This window comes from Lactuca sativa, chromosome 2 (genome assembly GCF_002870075.4).
Source record: "Lactuca sativa cultivar Salinas chromosome 2, Lsat_Salinas_v11, whole genome shotgun sequence".
In the NCBI taxonomy this organism is placed as follows: domain Eukaryota; kingdom Viridiplantae; phylum Streptophyta; class Magnoliopsida; order Asterales; family Asteraceae; genus Lactuca; species Lactuca sativa.
In genome coordinates this window covers 52107013-52125219 of record NC_056624.2, presented here as the reverse complement: position 1 = coordinate 52125219, position 18207 = coordinate 52107013, and the positions used below count along the sequence as shown (strand labels likewise).

Below are 18207 nucleotides of genomic sequence, written 5' to 3'. Positions count from 1 at the left end.
CCCCTCTTCCGAAACCTGATGACACCCTTCCAGGGTGAGACCTTCAGGAGGACCATATCGCCCACCCGGAACTCCAAATCTGAACTCCTCCTGTCGGCGTAGCTCTCCTGCCGACTCTGCGCAGTCTGCAGTCAACTACGGACCTGCTGAATCAACTCGGTCGTCTTGAGCACCACTTCTGTGCTCCCAACGACTCGCTGACCAACCTCGCCCCAACAAATCGGGGTCCTACACTTCCTCCCATAAAGCATCTCAAAGGGAGGTCGATCAATGCTCGCATGATAACTGTTGTTATACGAAAATTCCGCTAAGGGAAGATACGTATCCCAACTGCCACCGAAGTCTAGAACACACGCCCTGAGCATGTCCTCGAGAGTCTGAATCGTCCTCTCACTCTGCCCGTCCGTCTAAGGGTGGAAAGCGGTCCTGAAATGAAGACGAGTACCCATCTCGTCGTGAAACTGCTTCCAGAATCTGGATGTAAAACAGACATCTCGGTCTGACACTACCGATACCGGCACTCCATGACGTGCCACGATCTCACGCACATAGATATCGGCTAACTTTTCTGCTGATATACTCTCCTGGATCGGGATAAAATGAGCACTCTTCGTCAACCGATCCACTACTACCCATATCGAATCTACTCCTCGTGCGGTCCTCGGAAGCTTGGTGACAAAATCCATGGTGATGTCCTCCCATTTCCACACGGGAATGTCTAACGGCTGCATCTTGTCGTGAGGCCTCTGGTGCTCCGCCTTGACCTTCCTGCAGGTCAGGCACCTCTCAACATACCAAGCGACATCCTGCTTCATGCAGGGCCACCAATAATCGAGTCGAAGATCTCTATACATCTTCGTCGCCCCTGGGTGGATAGAAAATCGAGACTTATGAGCCTCATCCATCAATACTACGGTACATCATTATTTCTCCCATTGCATTCACTTTGTGATCTTCTCACATAAACGGAAATGTAAATTATATTTTGATAATGATAGTCATACTTGGGAAAATACTCACTTTTACAAAAAAAAAAAAAAAAAACAACATACAGAACATTCGGGTCTTGGTAGAAGGCTACATTTCTAGTAGAAAATATTGGATTTTCTAGGAGATACAAACATTTACTACAAACACTTACAAACATTTACATCAAACATTTGCAAACACTTTCTTCAAATTTATACAACAAATGACACTAAATTACTTATGAACTCACCAGATTAAATAGTTGATTCTCTCTTTCAAAATAACTTGTATTCTCAAGTCACCAGTAGACACGTACAGATGGCTAGGTTTTTGAGAACACAGAGCACTTTCAAGACTCGTCTATATTTTGACTATTCATTTTTGGTGTCTTATTATTACACAGAACACACTTGTATTGAATTATAATATTAATGCAATGGATAGTGTTGCTGCTTGTTTACTATTATGCATTGTTATGATACTGTACATGACGTCCTCTGCCCCCGAATGTTTCTGCCAATTCGATTTGGGGGTGTGACTGATTGGTATCAGAGCATTGTTTATAGTGAATTGAGTATATCAACCCATAAAAGATATACAAACTATAAACACATCGGGATTAAAATACTCTGAACAATAGTTTATACTTTTTAAATAATAAAATATTTAACTAAAGTATACATACCTACATTCATACTAAAATCAGTGTCATACTAGGCCAGAACAAAAGTATTGTGATTGTTGGACAACACAAGTAGGCTTGGGGACATATAATCAGATGTGGGAGTGATATAGCCTGATCAACTATATCTTTCCGAGAAGTGATTAGCATGTGCCTAATAATGATTGTGGTGTTGCAGCAAGTCTAAAAACTTACCGACACTACTACTATGAAAACTTTAGAACAGAACATAAACTTAAAATACTATATGAGTATTTTGTGTTGCTATAATTACTTATTTGAGAACTAAAAAGGTCTTTACTAGTAGGTCAATAGTTGTTGAGTGGTTACGCTAAGGTTATATGTGACTAAGGTGTGATAGACTTAGAATTTGTGATCTTTACTTTGTTTCTTGTTCCTTGTTTGGTTGTGGACTTGGAGTTAGGGCCACTTATTCGAAGGTCTATTCTATTTTGGTTACATGTGACTGTTATGCACTACACAAGTATTGAAGTAACTGGTAAGGATCATTCTATAATTATCTTAAGTAGTACGTCTATTAACTATCTCTTTTATCCCTATTCTCACGTAGATAACATGGCTGGATCCCATCCCCCTGGCGACCCGTACTTTCCCAACCAAGGAAATGGTGGATGGCTCAACGCAGAGCCAGAAGAGAATCAGGTAATTCCATTAGATGATGACTTCGCAGAGAACTTTCCGGAGGATTCTGACTCCGAGCCAAAAGTCAATAATCTACCCCTGGTGGCTCCTATCAAAAATCCTAACCCTCCTTGCACCCTATTTAATGGACTTAACTCCTAGGGCTGGCCTCCTTACCAACCTCCTTGCCCAGAGAAAACCCTAGACTCGCCTTCCTCTTTGTTCATTGAGTTTTGTAAGTGTTTGAGTGATTGTTTGAGATCTTTAAAAGAGGTTTTGAAGAGAGAAGTATCAAGCTTGGAGGAGTGAACTTGGATCCAGAAACTCCACATCAAAGGCTACATCTCTGAGGTATAAAGTCATAACCTTGACATGTAGCTTATTAGATCTCATATATTGTAGTTTTGGCTTGGTTTTGGTACTTCGTCTTGAGTTTCTCAAAGAAAAGAGGTTTTCAAGGGTTACAGGGTGTAGATCTGGCCTCTACATGATCTCTAGAGGAATAAAGTTGCAAAATTTAATAGCCCTCATGTCCCATTCATGCAATATGTTCATTTTTAGCCTAAAATGGACATTAGAAAGTGTTTCAAGCATGCATGGACGTAAAGTTAGAAACTTTATGTGCTTTGTCCACCTTTGGACATCAGATCTGTGATTTGGAACGTTGTAGTAAGGATTTAGGGGCTTAATGAGTCAAGACCCTCCTTAAAGGAATTAGGGTTTGGGTTTAGAGCTTATTGGATGAACTTTGGAGGTAAAGTTTGAAACTTTACCCTTCCAGACATCTCTATGGATAGGGATCTGAAGTTTGGAACCTTTAGATTCAAGAAAAAAGGGGTTAATGCATTAAGTGGGTTGACAGACTGAAGAACTCAACGAGTTCACAAGGGAACTCGACGAGTTAGTTTGGGGTTACCCAGATTCTGTTGGAAAATGGAGAAACTCGACAAGTTATAGGAAATTTGACGAGGTAGGTCGCGATATCGTGATTCTGAATTTGGGATGGACTCGACGAGTTAGGTCAACTCGGAGCATTGACTTTGACTTTGATCTTGACTAGGATTGACTTTTAAGGGTTGAGTTGTATCTAAGGAGTTGTTTATGATTGGGGAGGTAGCAGAGCTGATACTCGGAGTTTGGACCTACTCAGTTACAGTTCGCATTTAAGGTGAGTCTCCTCACCATAACAATGGGTCGAAGGAACCAAGGCCGACCCATTACGTGTTATGTGGTATGCTAGTTGATTATGTGGTATGCGATATGCTAGTTGTCATTGTGATACTTGCATGGAAGACCTCGGGGGGAGCTTGTGGAACTTGGATGTCAGACCATGTGGGGATGCCCATAACATTCCAGGTAAAGACCATGAGGGATGTCCATGGCAATTGGTTATCAGACCATGTGGGGTGCCCATGACATTCCAAGTAAGACCGTGGGGGTGCCCATTGCACATAGGTGTAAGACCCTGGGGGAGCCCACGGCATCCGTATATGTTTGTATGCATGGCTTATATGGTTGATATGGTTTATATGATTATGTGGATTATGTGGGGTATGTTATGGGGAACTCACTAAGCGTTAGCTTACAATTTGTTGGTTGTTTCAGGTACTTCGGGATCTAAGGGGCAAGAGCCTGACGTGATGGCACGGCATGCACTCTTTGACGTTTTATTGGGGACACTTTGATATCATGAATAAATTGTTTGATGTTATGGATTTTGAAAACAAATGTGATTGAAATTTTATATTTTATGGAAATTATTTCGTTACTTAAAAATGAAAATTTTTATTGGTAATTTAGGTTGTTACACATTCAATTATGTTAAATACTAAAAAAATTAAAAAAATTTACCTCTATGAATTCTGACCTCAATATCCACTTATCTGCTATCAATTCTGAGTTCGCCCCACTGCTTTTTCCTCAATTGGTTCGTCCCCCAACTGCTTCGAACCTCTCTTCTTCGAATTGAACAAATTTTGGTCTTCAAACAGGTAAGTTTATTTATCATTCTTTTTGCTTGTCTGATTATAAGGAAGAATAAGGAATATATTTTCTGGAGTTCAGCTCTCTATCACCCTCGACATTAAATGTATGACTGAGGATTATAGACTGAATCGTACTGTAAAATTACGCTTCCAGTTGATTTCAACTTTTTAGGTCCTAATAAGGTAGACATACCCTTCTATTCAATATGTATTTTACGGTGAGAATTGAAAGTAAATCAAATGTCTGGAAACAATTTTCGCCATCGATGGGTAGATCAGTTTCTTTTCTTTTCTGATATGTCGTGAAATCTCTTCTAAGGTTACATACACTTTGTTTTTTATTTTTCAATAATTGTAATAACTTTATTATTTATTAATTATTAAGTTTATTAAAGCTTATAAAATATAAATAGCGGATATCCATTATTTGTTTAAACGTAAAACTCATTAGCTTATTTATTTTATAGAAAATGTTACGACTAGAAATATAAAAAAAAATATTTTTTTTTCTTAAATATTTTTCAATTTACTTTTTACATAGTTAAATACTTCGCCATAAAAACATAGATCAACGTAAATAAATATATATACATTTATTGAGATGTTATAAAAGATAAAAAAAAAATTAATTATTTATTATATCAATGTTATTAGTATTTATTGACCATATTAAAACAAGAATGTATAATACCTTGAAGAAGCTGATAAGCAAAGAAAAGTAAAAAATATATATACTTAAATAGTAGAAAAATGAATATTTATAACAATATATAGTATATAATTTAATTTTAAAGCAAAAAAATAAAAACTTATTTATAAAACTTAATCTTTTTAAATTAATAATTTCTTTTTTTAAATCTACTTACATGTCTACCTATCTAATATTTTTTATTTTTTTGTCACGTAACATGAATTCCCTACATAACATAAACTGTATTTCAATAACATTTTATATATTTATTTTAAAACAAAATTTTAATCTTATTACCAAAAATATTATCTTTGTAAATATGGTTTCAAATTATCTTATTACTCGTTACGATTTCAATTTATTAATAGTGTCTTTTTTGTTTATTATTCGTTATTTATTTTTCATATATATAAGTGGATGATAAATTATTAAACTTTATTAATTAAGTATAAATTATTTTTCTATTACTTATTAAATACTTACAAATGACAAGGTTAATAAAAAAAATACAATATCATTATTCATGATTTTTTCTAAACTAGGATATACAATCAAATATAATTCTATTTATTAGTTATTAATATAAACCTAGTTATTAATTGTATGCAAAAGTAATATTTCGATTCCTAGAATTCATAAGCCTTGAGACTCATTATCACAACGCCACGTCCGTTATTTAATAACCTTGCCCCTAATCATATTAAAATAAGAACTTTGCTATTAAAAGAATTTGCTGTTAAAAGATTACTGCGAAAAAGAAGCCATGAATAAAAAAGCCACTTCTCTTCTACTGTGTTTTCTTCTTGCTTCTAATCTTCTCCCACTCTCTCTTCTTCCATGTACATTCTACTTCCATTTTCATGGCATATTTTTTCGCCACCGATCACCGACTGAATTAGATCTCCGGCAACAAAACCTACTCAAGCGACGACTCCGATCAACGTTAGCAGCTTTTTTCACCGTACTTCGTTTTTTCCAGCATTCGTTCAGATTTTCAGACAAACTGTGTGTAAACTATGTGTTTTCGTTCTCGAATTTGTGTTTCTTTCAATTTATTAAACGGTCGGATTTCTGCAACTAAGTTTCATACTGTATGCGCGTTTTTTGGGAGATCTGTTGGTTGAAGGAGCTATTTTCGTGTGAAGTAAATGAATTTGACCAACACTTCCTCCCTAACTGAAATTTACTTCCGATTTTACAAATTCAAGCTTTCACATGATATTTTCCTAATTTTTCTCCCTGTTTTCTACTGAAGATTCTTTAGTTTTGAAGCTAAAACTTAAAATGTATAGAAAAAAATAGAAAAGGCAAACACAAATTTCGATGACCAGATAATCATGCACTTCTGTCGTTGAAAACTTCAATTTCATTTGTATCGTTTTCATGGATTTCACCAAAAGAATTGCGTAAACGTAGTCACATCAGTTCTATTCTCTTTCTGTTCAACTTTTATCTTATTTCTATAAATATAATTTCTGTTTCTGTAGATAATGTTGCAAAAAGGAGTCGAATAATTGAAGGTACGGCACTGTAAAAGCTGAAGATGCTTTTTCCCCATTCTATATTCATGAATTCTTCATAAAAATAGTTGGGGAAGAAGAACTGGTTTGATAATGGATATAGGGAGAGAGAGTTCATATGAAGGCTACCCTGTTAATGTTTGTTGGACTCCAACCACCCCTGCAAATCCAGATGTTTCAGACCCAAAATCAAACTGCAAAAATGGATCTGAAGAAGAACAGCTTGATATGAATGTTGCCATGTATAATACGTTTTTGATGGATAATGCCTGGAAGAGCATTCCTTGTAGTGATCTGCTTGCACTTGCAGATGCTGCCATCACCACAAAAGTTTCCGGTGGTGGATGTGGCGGCATTGGTGGCGGTGACACCGGATTAATCATGCAATTTGGGAATCAAGATACTGTAAGCAGCAGCAGCAGCTTCACACAACAATGGCAGCCTGATGGAACCAGGTACTTATTTGATCTAAATTCACCTCCAATTGCAACAGAACAAGAAGAACTGATCACAAGCATTTCCACTCAAGTAACACCAGTGACACCAAAGCAAACGATTAGAACAGATGAACATAAAGAACAACAAGATGAAATGAGGTTTGATGTTGAACAATTACAGGATGATGGTTGGGAATTGGAGGTAAATGAGGAGTTTGAAGAGGGGTCAAGTGACGATTTTAACCTCAAGAAAACGCCACAACCGAAACAAAAAAGAAGAAAGCATAGACCAAAAGTGGTTACAGAAGGTCGACCAAAAATTACAAAAAAGCCATTGGCTTCCTCCACAAAGAGGAAATACATCAGGAAGATTGTAAATGAAACTATTACAGTTCCAAAAACTAGGAATACATGTAGGAGAAAGATCAACTTTGAGGAAGAGGAGGATTTGCATACGGGAATTTGGTCAACCGGGCAGTTGACCGGAGACACAATACATGGAAGTCAAACCCTGGGCCCCATTACCCCAAACAAGTCAGAGAAACCCGAAAAGGGTATCAAGCACACATGGTCAAGAGCAAAACGACATATCAGTTTTTCACAAAAAGATGCTAGAAATGACACCAATGCATGTTTTAGCAATGGTGAAGAAGAAAGGGGAACAAAACGAGAATTTGAGTCTTTGGAAGCATATTTACACTTTCCTGAAAGTTACAAGAAAAAGAGAACCACAAAGTGTCGGAGCTCCATCACATCGAGGGCAATTTCGTCCATTTGGTTTCCAAAAAACGATAGTTTCAGCTTTCAAGCTCTTCGGTTTAAGGCTCGTGAAAGATCAACAGTTTACAAGCACATGTGGGGATTTGGTCATGTGGGGAGTGTGAGAAAGAAGAGAAGTAAGGGTGTAAAACGGATGCGTGATTTGGCTTCATTTGGTGGAATATGGTTGGATAATAAGAGAGCATTAACATGCATGGAAGCTCTTTCTGCTGATTTTGGTGTTAATATAGCAACAAAGAAACGAACAAAGAGAAACTCTATCGTGTCATCTTCATATCATAACCACTACTTTCTCACAAACCATCTAGGTACTAATCAATGTCTTCTTTTAATGACATCGATCTCATGTCAATGGGAAAAAAATTTGATTTCTTTTAAAAGATGGCATAGAGATTCGCTCTTGATCTCTTGTATGTGTAAAAGACATGAATGTCATTTTTGTCCTCATCATTGGAAGTAGCCTAGCAACTTGGACTAGGAGTGATGTCAATGGGGTAAAATTTGCATTTTTTTGTTCCACCCAAAAAGGTGGAATAGAGACTTCCTCTCGATCTCTCGTTTATGCAAAAGACGTAAATGTCCTTATTGCCCTAATTATGACATTGTGGCCCTAGAAAGTTAGCTTGGCATGTGTTGGACTCGGACCGAGACTAATGTCAATGGAAAATTTTTCATTTTTTTTTGTCCACCCAAAAAGTTTTGACTGAGACTCGCTCTCGATCTCGATCTCTGGTCTGTGCAAAAGACGTAAATGCCCTCCTTGTCCTCGTCATCGAAAGTAGCCTTGGAAAGTTTGTGTTTGAATTAAAAAGTGGACTAAAGATTCACTCTCTATCTCTCGTCTATGCAAAAAGACGTAAATACCCTCCTCGTCCTTATCATCAGGAGTATCCCGAAAGGCTTATTTGTACTGCTTTTGGCATGCATTGGACTGGGACTAAGAGTGTGAGACCGGTGTCAATGAGACAAAATTTGCATCTTTTATCCCTCCCGAAAAAGGGGTCATCTGTACAAAAGACATAAATGCCCTCGGTGCAAAAGTCTGTCTAGCCTTGTCCCATGAAGAACAAGAAACTAAGGGTGCGTTTGGTTGTGGAAATTTTTCCAGTTTTCTAGGAAAATTTTCCAAGAAAAATGGATATTTTGAAAACGTGTTTGATTCGTTCACTTTTCCAAAGTTTTCTAAGAAAATGAAAATTTTCAGTTTTCCAAATTGTATGTAAGTTAGAAAAGCAAGTTCTACAGTTTTCCAAATTTCTAAGGCGGAAAATGAAAACACCACCGCTTCAAACCAAACGTGTTTTCTAAAATTTTCATTGCAAAATAAAAATGAAAACTCAACTCTCTTTTCTGAAAATATTTTCTTAGAAAATGAAAACAGTTTTCCACAACCAAACGCACCCTAAATCTTTTTTTTTTCTCTATTCACTTAATGCAGGTTTTCATCCAGGTTTTGGATGGAAAACCACATACGATATCAACTCACTCATAAATCAATTCAAGAATTTGGACATCAACAACCAAAGGGTGGAAAAAGATCGACATGCACTTGTTCCATACTTGACAAGATTCCAGGAAAAGAATGGAATCGTTTTATATCAACAAGATAGAAGTGTTGTTCCTTTTGAAGATGATTATAATCCATTGAAGAGAAGAATTCCACGCCCTAAAGTGGATCTTGATGAGGAAACAAGTAGAGTTTGGAGACTTTTGTTAGAAGATATAAACAGTGAAGGAATAGATGGGATAGATGATGATAAGACAAAATGGTGGGAAGATGAAAGAAATGTATTCAAGGGGAGAGCAGTTTCCTTCATTGCAAGAATGCACCTTGTCCAAGGTGATGTTTTTTTTTATTGAGTAAATCACACGAATGGTCCCTATAGTTTTGGGTAATTTGCACGTTTGGTCCCTAACTTATTTTTTTAACTCGGAAGGTCCCTACTATTTGTTTTTATTACACACTTGGTCCATACTATTTGTTTTTGTTACGCACATGGTCCATGTCTTATCTAAAAAGACTATTATTTAAATAGGAAAAGTGGTGGGGTAGGTAAGGTAAGGTGAGGGGGTGGGATTGGGGTGTGTTTTTTTAAATAAATTAAAAAATCAAGGGCAAAATAGTCTTTTTTAGGTAAGACAGGGACCAAGTGCGTAACAAAAACAAACAATAGTGACCTTTCGAGTTAAAAAATAAGTTAGGGACCAAACACACAAATTACCCTAAACCATAGGGACCATTCATGTAATTTACTCGTATTCATTTATTTATTATTAACCATGCTGATAAAATAAAAAGAAATTAATTTTACTAAAGGATTAATGTCATAAATGGGTAATCAAGTATATGTGTTTTGATGTAAATGGGTTACGAATTATTTCTTTTTGTTCACAAAATACCATTAAATAAAGGGTTAATCTCATAAAAGACCTTATATAGTTTTATCTTGTGTTTTTTCCGGATTAAACCTCAAAATTTATTTTTTGCCTGAAAAAGACCTTGTATATTTTTCATTTTCTCTGATCTGGCCCTTTTAGTCATTTTTTTCCAAAAAAGAAATCGTAAAATGTGTCGAGAAAAACTAAAAAATTTGTGGGTTTATTTGGAAGTATTTAGAAGGTTGATGCTTTTTTCGGAAAAAAATACAAAGTTGAGGGCTTTTTCGAAAAAAAAATGAAAAAATACAAGGTCTTTTTCAGACAATTTTTTTTTTTTTTGAGGTTTAATCCCGAAAAAAAACACAAAATATTAGGTCTTCTATAAGATTAAACCTTAAAATAATGATATTTTAGGCATGTTCATTACTTTAAATTTTAACATACTTAATCAGTTAAACCTATAGTTTTTGCACAAAAAAGACGTTAATGCCCTCCTAAGTCCTATCAAGACTTTTGTCCCTTGTAACAAATGCAACATAATAACCAAAATGAAAATTTTTATTTCAGGGGATAGACGTTTCTCTTGTTGGAAAGGCTCAGTTGTAGACTCAGTTACAGGTGTTTTCCTTACACAAAACGTATCAGATCATGCATCAAGGTATAGACTAAATAACTATTATAAAAACTAAATACAAATTCATAACACTGAATTTTTTTATATATAAATTTGTTCATTTTTTCAGTTCAGCATTCATGTCTCTTGCTGCAAAATACCCCTTAAAGTCAAAAAGCATCCATAAACCCTTTGAAGAAGACAAATCAATCAAACCCATAAAAGAATCATGTGATTTTGATATAGAAGAAACCATCACATGGCATGAAGAAAATCCTGATCAAAAACTAGCTCAAGATCTTAATTCTATGACCCTAAAAAACTCTGATTCATATGAAGAAAAAGAAGTTGTTCATAGCAATGAATACATTGACCAAAATTCATTCCATGATCATAGTGGAAGTGAACAAAGTGAAATATCAACAGAATCTACAACCCAAGAAACACAGAATTTAAACTTAAACATTATCTTCAATCAAGAAACTCAAGAAAATAATTGTCATGTGCAAAAGGCTATTTCAGAAGTCACTGAAAACAACAACATTGAGGAAAGTTCAAGAGGTTTGAATGAAGATGGAAAGCTTGTAACAAAAAAGGGTAAAACCGGAAAAGAGAAAAAGATTAAAATCAATTGGGATAGTTTGAGAATTAAAGCAGAAATTAATCATAAGAGAGAAAGAACACCAAATAATATGGATTCATTGGATTATGAAGCATTAAGATTAGCAGATGTTAATGAAATTGCTGACACTATAAAAGACAGGGGTATGAACAACATGCTTGCTGAAAGAATTAAGGTACACCTTCATTGCATATATGTTAATGTAATAATGTCATTATTTTTTGTTTTGTTTTGACTAAAAATTTATTTAAAAAAAAAAAATCTACATAGGATTTTCTGAATCGACTTGTAAGAGACCATGGAAGCATAGATCTTGAATGGTTAAGAGATGTTCCACCGGATAAAGCCAAGTAAGAAAAATAACATCAAATTTATGTTACTTTTTTTTTTTAAATTACACGAATGGTCCCTATGGTTTGTGGTAATTTGCACATTTGGTCGCTAACTTATTTTTTTAACTCGGAAAGTCCCTACAGTTTGTTTTTGTTGCGCGCTTGGTCCCTGTCTTACCTAAAAAGACTATTTTGCCCTTGATTTTTTAAATAAACACACTTCCACCTCACCCTACCTACCTCATTCTATTTAAATAAATTAAAAAATCAATGGCAAAATAGTCTTTTAAGGTAAGACAGGACCAAACACGCAACAAAAACAAACTGTAGGGACCTTCCAAGTTAAAAAAATAAGTTAGGGACCAAATGTGCAAATTACCACAAACCATAGGGACCATTCGTGTAATTTACTCTTTTTTTTTTTTTTTTTCTTTTTCTAAATCTATTATGAATTACTGATATGTGACATAAGAAAATTAATGATATGAATTTATATTGTTTTGGTGTTAGGGAGTATCTACTGAGCTTTAGAGGTTTGGGGTTGAAAAGTGTGGAGTGTGTACGCCTACTTACACTTCATCATCTTGCTTTTCCAGTAAGAACTAAATAAATAAATAAAATCTATTTTTTTAAATTATTGTATTTTTCTAAAAATAAAAATTCTGCATGTGTTTAATTAGGTTGACACAAATGTGGGGCGTATAGCTGTAAGACTTGGATGGGTACCCTTACAACCACTTCCCGAGTCTCTTCAGTTGCATCTTTTAGAATTGTAAGCTTTTTAAAGCTATATTTGATGATGAGGATTAGGAGGGCATTTACGTCTTTTGCACAAACGAGTCCCGTTACTTTTTATTAGAGAAAAAAAGTTGTAATTTTTGTCTTACTGCATGTCAAACACAGTACAAGTCTGTTTATAAAAACATTTGGGATTATGAACAAAAATTATAATGTTTATATTTTTTTTTACAGGTATCCGGTTTTGGAGTCTATACAAAAATATTTGTGGCCACGACTTTGTAAATTAGATCAAAGAACTTTGTAAGACAATTTACATATATTATATAAAAAAAAAAAAAAAAAAAAAAAAAAAAAAAAAAAAATCATTACGTTTTTGGTAATCTTTTATGGCATGATTGATAGGTATGAATTACATTACCAGATGATTACTTTTGGGAAGGTTTTTTGTACAAAGAATAAACCGAATTGTAATGCATGTCCAATGAGAGGAGAATGCAGACATTTTGCAAGTGCATTTGCAAGGTTTAAGTTCATCCAACATCTCTCTTTTCTAATTCAAATATCCAACATTTTTCTTTTTTACAAAAAATTATTATGATGAGTCTTTTCACAACTTGCATAAACATAAAGGTCAAAACACCATTAAAAGACGTAAATGCCCTCCTCATCATCATTATTGAAAAATTGCAATTTTTGGTTTCACCCAAAAAGGTAGGACATGGATCTTGATATTTGTCTATGTAAAAGACATAAATGCCCTCCGCATCCTCATTATCGAAAAATTGCAATTTTTGATTTCACCCAAAAAGGTAGGACATGGATCTTGATCTCTCGTCTATGTAAAAGACATAAATGCCCTCCTCATCCTCATCATCAAAATTAGCCCTAGAAAGGTGGGACAGGATTAATTTCATTGGAACAAAAATTCAACTTTTTGTTTTTCCTAAAAAGGTGGGGCATGGATCTTGATCTCTTATTTGTGTAAAAGACGCAAATGCCCTCCTCATCAAAAATAGCCCTAGAAAGGTGGAACAAGGTGGGATAGGGATATTAACGTTCATTGGACTTGGACTAATTTATCTTGTCTCTTTAAAAGACAAAAATGCCCTCCTCATCCTCCAAAAAGATGCCATAACCCATAACAGGATCTACTATAACATTATTAACCAAAAATCATATTTTTATGAGTTTCCCATGTTTTTTTTTTTTGGTTCTCAAAATCTATCACTAATAAAAAAATTTACTACAGTGCAAGGCTTTCCCTACCAGCCCCTGAGGAAAAAAGTATAGTAACAGCAACCGAAAACAAACCACCCACCGGAATCATCACCCACCACCACCTACTGCCACCACCAAACCACCACCTGCCGCCAGACTCTGACATCCAAAACCACCACCCTATAATTGAAGAACCAACAACACCAGAGACAGAAAAAATGGAAGAATTTGATATGGAGGATTTCTGTGAAGATTCTGAAGAAATCCCAACAATTAGACTTAATATGGAAGAGTTTACACAGAATTTGCAGACTTATATGGAAAATAATATGGAACTTGAAGAAGGTGACATGTCAAGGGCATTAGTGTCATTAACATCAGAGGCTGCTTCTATTCCCACACCTAAGCTTAAAAATGTCAGCCAGCTAAGAACAGAGCATCAAGTGTAAGTGTATACATGCTTTATCCTAATTGGAAAAAAAATATGTATTTACAAAAAAGGACAAACATACTTTCACCTTTTTTTTTATCGATTTAGTCATAACTATTTACTATAGTTATTAAACCATTATGCCTTTTGACATTGGAAAGAAAGTTAAAATACAGAAAAACGCACTTTTATGATTTCACAGTTTATCATATTGTTTTTTGGGTTAATCTCATAAAAGACTTTATATTTTGTGTTTTTTCCTGATTAAGCCTCAAATTTAATTTTTTTACTGAAAAAGACCTTGTGTTTTTTTTTTTTTTTCATTTTTCCGAAAAAACCCTCAACTTTGTCTTTTTTTTTTTTTTTTAAAAAAACCCTCAACATTTTTTTTGAAAAAAAAAATGACTAAAAGGGCCAGATCGGAAAAAAAATAAAAGGTCTTTTTTCAGTCAAAAAATAAATTTGAGGCTTACTTTGGAAAAAACACAAAATATAAGGTCTTTTATGAGATTAACTGCTTCCAAATAAACCCTAGACTTTTTTAGATTTTCTCGAAAAAGCCCTCACATTTTAGAATTTTTTTTGGAAAAATAAAATGACTAAAAGAGCCAGATTAGAAAAAAATGAAAAAATACAGGGTCTTTTTCAGTCAAAAAATATATTTGAGATTTAATCAAGAAAAAACACACAATATAAGGTCTTTTATGAGATTACCCCTTATTTTTTTCCAATCAAACCATAAAAGTTTCAAACACATTTTCCAAATTAACCATTTTGACATGATATAACAGAGGTCAAAATGACTAATTTGGAAAATTTTCTGAAACTTTTATGGTTTGATTAGAAAAAATAAAGTATATAAGTGGTTACTTTTATTTATTTATTTATTTTTTAATTTACTGTTTATAATAACAACATATTTCTAACCTTTATATCAATGTTACAGATATGAGCTTCCAGATTCACATCCTCTCTTGGAAGGGGTAAGCATACATTTTGGAAAACACAATTTTTATTTTCATTAAATTATTTTTATTTTCAAACAAATGTTTTTCTAAATTCCAGCTGGACAAACGAGAGCCTGATGATCCTTGCTCATACCTCCTTGCAATTTGGACACCTGGTAAACTCCTACTATTTTACTTTCAATATTTTTCCTTATTTTGTATTTAAATGACAATGTTATAATTAAATAGATTTTTCAAAGTACAATGTTGTAATATGAAGAAATTAAAATTGCTCTTTCTTCCATTTTAATTTTTTTTTTTTTTTTTTTTTTTTTAAATAATAGGTGAAACTGCTGAATCGATTCAGCCACCAGGAGGACAATGTAGCTCTCAAGAATCTGGTAACTTATGTCATAAAGAAACATGTTTTTCATGCAACAGCATACGAGAAGCAAATTCCCAAACTGTTAGAGGAACACTCTTGGTAAATTACACTTTTACCCCTATGCTATAATTGTCATGTTTCCTAAAATTAACTGATCAAGGACTAAAAACATTAAGGAACAGTGAAATAGGGATGAAAATTGAAAAATGCAAAAGGTTTCCTTTTTGGACAAATATTCGAATAATTATATATAGCTCAGGGACCAAAAATGTAATTTATATCTGATTTATTTTTGTCCCTATCCTATAATCGTCATATTTCCTAAAATTACGGATCAAGGACTAAAAACATTAAGAAACAGTGAAAAAGGGATGAAATTTGAAAAAAAAAAAAAAAGCAAAAGGATTCCATTTTGGACAATATTCGAATAATTTGATATAGCTCAGGGACCAAAAATGTAACTTATATCTGATTTATTTTTGTCCCTGTGCTATAATCGTCATATTTCCTTAAATTAACAAATCAAGGACTAAAAACGATAAGGAACAGTGAAATAGGGATGAAAATTGAAAAAAAAGAAAAAGCAAAAGGATTCCTTTTTGGACAATATTCGAATAATTCGATATGGCTCAGGGACCAAAAAAGTGAATTTATATCTGATTTATTTTTGTCCCTGTGCTATAATCGTTGGTATTTCCTAAAATTAACGGATCAAGGACTAAAAAAGTTAAGAAACAGTGAAATAAGGATGTAAATTGAAAAATGCAAAAGGATTCCTTTTTGGAGAATATTTGAATAATTCGATATAACTCAGGGACCAAATATGTAATTTATATCTGATTTGGATCTTATATGTATACAATGAATAGATTCCCTGTCGAACTGCAATGAGGGGGAGCTTCCCACTCAATGGGACATACTTTCAAGTTAATGAGGTAATTAATATCAATGTACTTTAAAAAAACACAATATGTCTTTGATAAATAAGATAAGTAAATAAAAAATAGATTGCTATATAAAATTTTGAATTTTTTTTTTTTTTTTTTTTTTTGAAATGTGTAGGTGTTTGCAGATCATGACTCTAGCCTTAACCCAATTGATGTCCCAAGATCTTGGTTATGGAATTTACCAAGAAGAACAGTTTACTTTGGAACTTCCATACCAACAATATTTAAAGGTAAAAATGCATAATAGGATAAATAAATCATACAGAAAACGAATCAAAGTAAAAGTGTTTTTCTGTATTTTTTTTTTTTTAATTCTTACAGAATATCAATGTAAAAAGTTGATATTAAAGAATTCTACCTATACTAACTGTGTATTTATATATCAATTTTTATTTACTAGGCTTGACAACAGAAGGTATTCAATACTGCTTCTGGAGAGGTATGTAGAGAGAGATAGTTTCTAATTTATATAGTTTAATAAAAATCTTTGACTAATAACAAAATGCCTAAATTACCCCTTAGTAAGATACATTCTTGATACGATAAAGTCCCAGTATTTTGGGTTAGTTTACGGTTTAATCCCAACGTTTATATTTTGAACAGAAAAGTCCCGATTATCTAATTTTATAGAGTAAATTACACGAATGGTCCCTATGGTTTGGGGTAATTTGCACGTTTGGTCCCTAACTTATTTTTTTAACTCGGAAGGTCCCTACAGTTTGTTTTTGTTGCACGTTTGGTCCCTTTCATACCTAAAAAGACTATTTTCCCTTGATTTTTTAATTTATTTAAATAAGGTGGGATAGGTAAGGTGAGGTGGAAGTGAGGTTGTGGTGTATTTATTTAAATAAATTAAAAAATCAATGGCAAAATAGTCTTTTTAGGTAAGATAGGGACCAAACGTGCAAATTACCCTAAACCATAGGGACCATTCGTGTAATTTACTCAATTTTATATAATAATCCATATTTTTTGTTGAAAAAAATAAGATTGTTTCGTTGATTTAGGCAAAATATAAAACAATCGGGTATTTTCTGTTTAAAAAAATAAAAGTTGGTATTAAACCGTAAAACTTACCCAAAATATTAAGATTTTATGGGAGATTCCTCCATTCGTGAACAACCAATCTCAAAAAAAAAAAAAAAAAAAAAAAGAAAAAAAAAAGGTCCTTGATGCAGAAAAAAACTGCGTCATTATTAATTTATTTTAAAGAATAAATATTAAAACATATTGTGTCATCTTTTAGGGTTTGTTTGCGTGAGGGGATTTGATCAGAAGACACGGGCCCCACGTCCCCTAATGGCCAGACTACACTTCCCAGCTAGCAAATTAAAAAGATCAAGAGGAAGAAATGATGAAAATTAGATATATAAATAGATGGATGCACATACATTTGCTGATTAAAAAAAAAAATTTTAAAAAAAGGCTGACTAATGACATGATTTATGGTTTAGAGATGATAGAGGCACATGACTAATTTGTAATAATAAAAGATTGATTTAGTGTTTCTCCATTTGTAATTACTTTTAGTGATGTTAATGCGTTTTTTCTTCAAAGAACCTACTACAAAAACATAAAAGCATATTAGGGAAAATAGTAAAACATATTTTGCTTCGTTTTTCTTTTTTTAACCCAAAGGCGATTTACTTCGATTATAGGCAATATACATAAAAACCATTATATTTCAATTTGATTAATGAAAGTCATCCAATTTGGACAATTTTTTTTACTTCGGCCATAATGACATGCCAGCTATATAGTAAGTTATAGTGGTTATACTAGAAAAAAAAATGGCAAAGTTTAGTCTAAGAGTTTTTTGTTGTGATCTGTTGTATAAATAATAGTCTACATGGAAAAAATTGTTAAACTTTGGCTTTCACTAACCAA

The 18207-nt window shown here is 33.5% G+C and overlaps 1 protein-coding gene across 5 annotated transcripts; it reads left to right on the top strand.

Annotated features, from left to right (window-relative positions):
- The first annotated feature begins 5712 nt into the window (after positions 1-5712).
- LOC111898038 (protein ROS1A) lies at positions 5713-17827 on the top strand. 5 transcript variants are annotated; one of them, XM_023893981.3, is made up of 18 exons: positions 5714-5911; positions 6457-8014; positions 9145-9546; positions 10653-10743; positions 10829-11495; positions 11591-11670; positions 12163-12247; positions 12333-12424; positions 12625-12693; positions 12796-12915; positions 13643-14056; positions 14988-15024; positions 15107-15164; positions 15333-15472; positions 16243-16308; positions 16436-16550; positions 16721-16759; positions 17567-17827. In XM_023893981.3, exons 2-18 carry the CDS (start codon positions 6583-6585, stop codon positions 17683-17685), a joined length of 4026 nt encoding a protein of 1341 aa, XP_023749749.1. In that variant the 5' UTR covers positions 5714-5911; positions 6457-6582; the 3' UTR covers positions 17686-17827. The 5 variants fall into 5 exon arrangements, with proteins under 5 accessions (XP_023749753.1, XP_023749749.1, XP_023749750.1 ...); XM_023893982.3 differs by having other exon boundaries at positions 5714-5930; XM_023893983.3 differs by having other exon boundaries at positions 5714-5974; positions 9157-9546.
- Positions 17828-18207: the final 380 nt, after the last annotated feature.

Bases quoted from the DNA above. Each gene is read 5' to 3' on its own strand.
- LOC111898038 (XM_023893981.3), top strand. From the start codon at position 6,583: ATGGATATAGGGAGAGAGAGTTCATATGAAGGCTACCCTGTTAATGTT. The intron at 8,015-9,144 runs GTACTAATCAAT...CACTTAATGCAG, and splicing joins CTTTCTCACAAACCATCTAG to GTTTTCATCCAGGTTTTGGA. The intron at 11,496-11,590 runs GTACACCTTCAT...AAATCTACATAG, and splicing joins TGCTTGCTGAAAGAATTAAG to GATTTTCTGAATCGACTTGT.